The sequence below is a fragment of the Perkinsus marinus genome (assembly GCF_000006405.1).
Source record: "Perkinsus marinus ATCC 50983 genomic scaffold scf_1104296968648, whole genome shotgun sequence".
Lineage (NCBI taxonomy): Eukaryota > Perkinsozoa > Perkinsida > Perkinsidae > Perkinsus > Perkinsus marinus.
In genome coordinates, this window is record NW_003203093.1 from 1842 (window position 1) to 9949 (window position 8108).

Sequence of the window (8108 nt, forward strand, 5' to 3'; positions counted from 1 at the left end):
CTCCGCGACCTGGCCTTCCTCCTCATGCATCGACTCCACAAACTCTACTAATTCTCCCGACTAGCATACTATCATCTACCTTTTCACTTTTCAGTATCTCCACAAGAGCCGCAGCATCCTTCCGTTTGAATGCATGATGAATTTCCCGTTGAACAACTTGACTCTGCCGAGCTGCCAACGTCGTAATCATGCAGCGGTTAAAGCATGAGGATGATAAGCAGACGTCCCAGGTTCAATCCTCGGGTCGAACATTTTTCCCTTCCCCCTCCCCACATTATCACAACACCATACGACTATTATTCCTTTCTACCGAAACGTAGTGGTAACACTCTTCCTAATTTCAGTCGCGAAAAATTGGAAATTTTTTTATCGTGAAAACGTCACCCATCGGGTACAGCTGCACCGTCACTTTGAAATCTCTGAGCTTTTCGAAAGGATCAGCCACTTCAATCGATTGTGTGTCGGTCTCGTTATTCATTATAATAACTGTTGGTACACATGCGTTTACCCAACAGCGACTTCGCTCCTCACGAGGGTCTCAAACGACCTTTACTATCATCATCATAATTTCTTCCTCATTTCTGTGGAATCCATTGGAGTTTCACCATCCTAGTGATATGAAGAATATATTTCACGACTACTACTGCATATCACCGCGACTATCGCGTTTTTCACAGAGTTTTACGACGCCACTTCGCGTAAAACGGGTTGTTGCGAAACTCCATTATACCACAGAAAAAACCACTAAACTTCAAATCTCCTGAAATCGGACCCTACTGGAGGGGGCCTTTATCCTACTCACTGCCGTTATCTGAATTTACAGTTTTTCTGGGGCTCTAGGCAAACCGATGATTCTGGCCCCCCTACTCTGGAAGTAATAACGTAGGGACTCCTAAGGGGCTCCCCACACCTACTAAAACAGCTTGTCGCCTCATTCACGCGGCAGCGGCAAAGTAGACGGGAAAAGTTATGATGCAGTGCATTTAAAATCTCGCTCGCCCCAATGATTCACGAAATCTCCTAACGCGAAATTGATGATCATTAATACACTTGAGTGTCTCCTTTAAAATGAGGAGGCAAACTTTACTCTTGTTCAATCAAGGATCACCATGTTGCTACCAGATAGTATCCATCAAAACGATCGGGCCAGCTACGACCATGTGAATGCCGCAGTTGTTGCTGTACGCGGTATAGGGATCGACTTGTTTCCTTGTGATTCTTTAGCACTTTAAATTAGCTGTGGCACGCAAGTAGAATACAGATTAGTGCATTTACTTCCGTTATTCCCACTACCTAAGAGTTAGACATATATCAATATGTATTACCACCAACAACTAGCACAGCTTATGCACTGTCTTCGTTTGAGATATCAATAAAAGTGAAATAACACAAGTAGTGGGAGTTTCACAGCCCGTTTAACGTGAAGTGGCGTAAAACGCGATATTTGCGGTGATATGCATTAGTTCACTAGGGTGAAACTCCATTGAAGATATTTCAAGGTGCTCATCTCTTCCTTATTCCCACACCACTATGCCAACCCAACAACACACAACTTGTCATCAACAGTAGCACAAGGTGGTACAAATGAGCATGCATCACAAGCAAAAGCCTCAACAAAACAACTCATTAGAGCTCACTAAAGTAACCCTTACACACTTCCGACACATAGGCTGCCTTCTCCTGATTGGTCGATGCCAGCGTACCAAAAACCACCCCACAAGAGTCGCCTCTCGCCATCGCTGATGCCGTAGCCCTCGGAGCAGCTGTACTTCTCTTACTCGCCCCCCTAAACACGGATACATTTCCACTAAACTACCCGTCCTAACATTCATTTTCCTAGTATTCGATCAAAACCATCGGGAAAATATCAACGAAAAATGCAAAACATTAACCTTAAATTTTCGGGTGAAAAAAATAATTTGATCTGAAAACGCTGTAAAAACACGCCCCTGAACATAAATGATCTACAATCTATCAAACTCACCACACGTCACTACCAATAATTTCATATTTATTCATACCGAAAACTATTTTTCTCCGAAAAACTGTGGGCAGACAGTTTTCGCGATATTTTTTCCCGAAAAAAACCGAGTAAGGGCTCTCAACATCCGCGTTTTTCTCTCATATTAAAACAACAGTCCATTTCCATGACCTCGTGTCGTATTTCCGAGAGCAACATAAACTAGCAATTACCAATCAGCGTTGAAGTAATTTACGTTCCCTCTCCTCAACTGAGTTAACAACAGTTTCACAAAAAAACAAAAATTTTCCCAAATTTCCTCATTTTCACCATACTTTCCATGTACATATTTTCCAACACTGCTACCAACCACACCAACTTACGGGCAACCCTTTTGAGTTATCGTCACTGCTTCCACTTCTCGCGAAATTGTTAAGTCCACATCAGCCGACTTCAAATGACACGATTGCGTTCCTTCTCCTTTTCTCAACTTCGCATCAATTACTTTCTAAATACAAAAAAACGTACAAGGAAAAAAACTTCGCTCCGCCGTACTTCTGTCCTGCTCAGTGTACTCACTGTAGGGCCTGCTACCGGTTTCGGTGTGTTCTGAAAGAATAACACCGCTACGATGTTCACGGATGAGCGAATGCGCTATTTCCTGTCCCCATTCCCACATCTACATTTCGCTTCGATATTACTCATAACAACCTCAACACATGGAAGTTTCACAACAACCCGTTTTACGTAAAATGGCGTAAAATTCTCTGAAAAACTCGGTGATATGCAGTAGTAGTCGCAAAAATATATTTTCCACTTCTCTTTTTCATATCACTAGGGTGGTGAAACTCCATTGTTCTCCCTATGACAACACGGTATCCTATGAAACTCAAAACCATCCAAATTTTCCACTTTTTCCCTCAAAATTTCACATCTAAAACCACTGGTAAGCAATTTCGTAAGCAATCAACTCACCTTATACCGCTCCCTCAGCTCCTCCATATACTCCTCCTGAATTGCCTTCATTTTTTGCCGTCTACGCTTCTCCCCTGCTAACTCGTCAATGGTCATGTTCCTATACTCTTTCGCTTCACACATGTCGTGTATAAAACCATCGGGAGTAACCTCAGGGGGAAAGCGGCCTTCCACCAGGAACTGCGCTAACACCGAGCCGCAGAACCAGCGAATGTTATGTTCTAACTTCGTCACTTTCGCAGAAGGAATGGTAACTCGACGAGCCCTGAAATAAAAAAATCAATACTGCGAAATTCCCATTCGTGAAAATTCCACAACAGAACGAGTCGAACTTTGCCACAGTGTGGAAAAATATACACATGCTCAACTACATGTGTTGATGACCATATGAAAATTCTAAGAAACTTTTTGCAAAATTCTCATCGGTTCCTTACCGTAATTCTTGTTGTTAATAATCGAGAAAACCTCTAATCTCAGCTGATGAAACTCCAATTTGAAATTTCTGGATTTTCTCTCACTCAATTTCTATTCATATGCAATTCCATTGTTCATTCAATCCTTTCCAAAAGCTCGCCGCTAAATGAAAAGCAGTGCTGGAACATGTTCTCATCCTTCTCAGCTGCTTCCACAGGTTTCTTCACTTAACAATACGAGTTCATATGAAAACTACAAAACCAACGAAAATCTCTTCAAAATTCGCATTTGAAGTTGTTGACCATGTGCATATTTTCTCTCAACGCACCACAAACTATTACCACTACATCACAAACTACTACTCGCATACCAAAAACTCTGAATTTTTTCCCTAAAAAAATTTTCACAATCGATAAAATTCCTCTCACCCGCTCTCAGATGGGCACTGCAGCATAGCAGTAAATAAAAAGTTTGTCCTTGCTGGTGACGAGTAAACCTCTCGCGTTATTTGAACTCGAGGTTTACTATTTCCAGCAGGGACAGGGTTGAGGCTCTCGAGACTGCAGGTACTTCCCGAAGTGCGAACCTGAGCAGAAATATAACACCGATATCTCAAACAGACAATCCAAAGAAAAAACTGTCGAAAATTGCGATTTTTTCAATGTTGGAGTATATGTTTGCTTTCCTCAGCTGAGTTCACGAACTCACATACGAATTCGGGTAGAAGTGTAAAGAAATCAATAATAATTTTCCCCAAAACTTTCATATTGTCACCACCAACACATGTAGTTGACCATGTGCATACTTCCTACACTGCTTCACAGCTATCGAGCTATGTCCGAGGAAATGCTGTATACAAGTTTCTAACCTAACTTTCTGAGGACCACTAAATGAATATAATTTAATATAGTGGGAGTTTCACAACAACCCGTTTTACGTAAACTGACGTGATACACCAGTGAGGCTCCAAAGAATAATATGACATATTATGAATGGATAACCCCTCTTGTTTTTGTTATATTATATGGTGTAGCCCGGCGTAAACTTTATGACTCATTTATCGATCATGGGCTAAAAATCACCTATTAACGACTCTAGTTGAGTTAGCAAATCTCAAAGGCCATGAGCTCTCCAAAAATCTCCAAAAATGTCCTTCAAAAATTCATCACTACTTACTTGCGTCTGCCACTGTACTTTACCATTAACAGGTAGGTTCACATGACATATATAACTAAGTGCATGCGGAACCGTAAGCACCCCCTCAGGTGCGAATTCAGTGAGGGCTTCCACACACGTCTGGGCGCTCCCCAAGTTCTTCACAGTAGTAGGGGAAAGTTTGAGATCAAATAATCTGACAAAAAATACCCCCACCGGGGATCGAACCTGCGCCCTCACGGTTTCTTTAGCTGATCCACACCAACGTGCTGATAGCACTTTGCTTTTGCTCCCCAGCCTCCCCCTGGCAAGCGACTCAACATCACCTCCTGCTGCTTCTGAGACTCCCATAATTTGCACTCTTTCTCATCGAGTAATTTCTGAAAACAGAAAATATTTTCGCGAAACGTGAAATTTATTTTTTTTTCCGATTCCAATATATACTCTATCTTTGTTAACTTAACAGTAACAGCATCAAAAAGAATTTTTGTACAACAATCTATACTTTCCCATTATTTTCGTTTCGTTCAAAACACCAAATGTCGCGATTCAATTAGCGCGCGCCCGTTTGATCGATTTCAACTCACCTCCTGCTTAGCAACCTCCAACCACCTCGGTAAGAGCACTTCCCTACTGCAGACTTCCTTCACCGCCTCAGTGACGTTAGTAACACTGCTCGAAACCCAGGACCCAACCAGCTGTCCGCAGTCCAAGGCATGGTTCAACTTTAACATTTCTTTTCCCAACTCCATAGTTTTCACTGGTGTCGGAAAGCGAAGTGACCTACGATGAACATAGAAAACTACGCACAGCTACAATGAGCTCATCATCATCAACAAAAAAGATAGTTTTCAAAACTAATCACCTTTTCATTTCACGACCTTAACAGAGTTGCGAGATGAAGCCATATGAGGTCCCAAGACAAAAATGCAAAAAACTCAACCAACTATAGAACAAATCGTCAATCACGTGGGGGGCTAGTGGGTGGCTATACATCTGTATATTATCACTCTCCACGATTCACTTTCGAATGATACTATTGAATTCGTCAACCGAATTTAATCCCAAAAAAAATCACTCCCTCCACACGCCTGTGTGAGAAAATTTTGGGAAATTTTTTGTTGGTTTTCCGTACACTTTTGCGCAAATTTCCATGATGTAGCTCTGGGAACTCCTGAGCTCAGCTGAGGTGATATTAGATTGCATTCATTCGGTTAGGTATGAGAGTAGAAATCCACGGAAAATCAACAACACTTTCTCATTGTCATCAACATACATGCCCATAACAATAAAAATGCACAAAGAAAATCACCAACACACACGGGGAAAAATTTCCCACAATTTCCCGGAAATCGTTTTCCCACAGAATTGAGTTTTTCGCTCACCTGGGCTGTTCCCGATTTTGCTGTAGCTCCGGGCAATTCCCCCACGTTACAATTTCCTCCCCCAACCGAGCCAACTGCACAACCGTCACGCGAGGTCCTTGCTCAACCAGAACGCAATTCGATGTAGATGCGAATGCCTACCAAAAATTAATATTCAAAAAAAAAGAAAAAACCAAATTTTCCGCCGGAAAACTTGGAGAAAAAATTTTCAAAAATTTTCCACAGTAGGATTTTTTTGCCAGCATTCTCGCCAAAATTTTAGTTTCTTTCGTTGAAACCAACGACCAAATATCACTTGACGAGTATATTTTCTTAAAAATCAAAAATTCCGTAAAATTTCGGCATAAAATTTACAAAAATCCTGATTTTTCCCACAATCAATATATTCGCGAATTAATTTCTCACCTTTCTATCCCTGATACCATTCTTCCACCACTTCGGAGTCTCAACATTATCACATACCCATGCAGCGATACCCTCAAGGCGTGCGCCCGTCGCAGTAGAATAAGTCATAAACACCGACTCGCATTTCAGCCCAGAGCCGTCCCCTGACGCCTGCACTGTTCGAATCACTTCAGTTGGAGCTTCCTCCTTAATTTCCACCATCTTCCTGCCAACGACCAGCAACGTAAAAAGCGCGCGCCCGAGTGATCGATTTTACCCAAGTTTCCAACATTTCCCTTCAATTTTCACACCATCCTTGGTTTTCACAACACTGATGATGTTATTTGTTCTTGGATCGCTGTACTCACACCACTCCTTTCCCGGAACTCGCTTTACTCGTATCTTGCAGATATCTTCAACATTTCACCAATTTTTTTTCACGCCATACGCGTAACTCAGTGACCATCACTGAATTATAAATATCATATCAATTTCACACTGAAAATGATGTGACATTTGTGCACTGAAAATTTCAAGGCAACTGCATCATTCTCAGCGTCACTCAAGGAGACACATCTACACAAGTGCACGAGTGTGCATGCGTGCAACATCCAGCTAATTTGCCTTTCTTCTTTGCCTTTGCTGCTCCTTCTCGTCGTATCAGTGTATATTCCATTGGCGTTTTCCCGGAATTTTTCAATTAAGTTTTATACAAAGCTCACGATAAGCAATATCGATTTCCCTACAATATTTCAACTCACCTTATCCGCCCAACCATAGGGAGTTGAAGGAGTTGTGGTACTTGTCTAAAACAAAAAAACTACTTTCCGAAAACTATTATTTCAATGGCAGCTGAGCCGTCACTATACAGTAGAGTTTCTGATATTAGAAAATTTCATCGGGGAGGGAATCCCGTTTTTCAGCCGAAAAATTTCCAGAAAAATTTCCAAAATCAATAGCTTGTTTTTCCCCACGGGATCAGCAAGCAGTCATCTAAGATTTCCCCATCGGAGCCCCTCTCACCGTGGTCATAACCGGCTGAGTCGTATGAATTCTCCCTGACTGAAAAAAGAACACAAGAATAAGTTTCTGGGAAAAAAATTCAACTTCACGAAATTGACCTCTGTGAAATTTATTCCACAGAGGTGTCCGAAAGTATGAAAAAGATACCAGCGAGAAAATGAATATTAAATAGATAATATGTGCCATGAAATACTCACATCTGAAAAGTAGTATGAAAAGCATCAAATTTTTATGATAAAAAAAGTACAACGAAAACTAATGGAGTTTCACCCTAGTGATATAAAAAACACTAGTGAAAAACATATTTCACGACTGCTACTGCATATCACCGCGAATATCGCGTTTTTCACAGAGTTTTACGCCACTTCGCGTAAAACGGGTTGTGAAACTCCAATGAAATGTATTCCCGAAAAGATATCAGAAAATTGTCCAAGTATAACAAATATTCTCAAAATAATATTTCAATTCTTATGGGCACTATTTTCATCCTCGAATTCATGTAAGTGTAGAATAATGAGCTCACCTGATCTGGTGGGAGCGGCCTCGTCGATGCATCCAAATTCGTAGAGGAATCCTGAAGAGTTAAACTCATCATGGTCGTGGTGGTGGTGACACGCTATGTGTCACACTATCGATAATATCCAATAAAAGATCATATAGATGATAATGAGTGATGTAAGGACTTACGAGTATCTCCCTTCCGTTCACTATACTAGAGCTGCTTATAGTAGTAGTCGTGGGGGTGGTAGTAGTAGTTGTTGGGGTAGGAGTCGTGGACCTTGTAGTGGTAGTGGTAGGAGTTGTTGTTGTTG

At 41.4% G+C, this 8108-nt stretch overlaps 2 protein-coding genes across 2 annotated transcripts in view; both read right to left on the reverse strand.

The window, feature by feature from the left end:
- Positions 1–1626: 1626 nt before the first annotated feature.
- Pmar_PMAR008644 (hypothetical protein) lies at positions 1627–3058 on the reverse strand (the record flags this gene model as incomplete). Its single annotated transcript, XM_002768331.1, has 4 exons — positions 1627–1786; positions 2344–2468; positions 2516–2569; positions 2936–3058. The coding sequence occupies 4 exons, from the start codon at positions 3056–3058 to the stop codon at positions 1627–1629; spliced, it is 462 nt and encodes a 153-aa protein (XP_002768377.1).
- A 3967-nt stretch (positions 3059–7025) lies between these two features.
- Pmar_PMAR008645 (hypothetical protein) overlaps positions 7026–8108 on the reverse strand; it is a gene marked incomplete at both ends in the record, with an annotated part of 2819 nt that continues 1736 nt past the window's right edge. The window contains 3 exons of the mRNA XM_002768332.1: positions 7026–7079; positions 7297–7335; positions 7820–7870. Of these exons, the coding sequence (XP_002768378.1) occupies positions 7026–7079; positions 7297–7335; positions 7820–7870 (144 nt within the window). The remainder of the gene's footprint in view (positions 7080–7296; positions 7336–7819; positions 7871–8108) is intronic.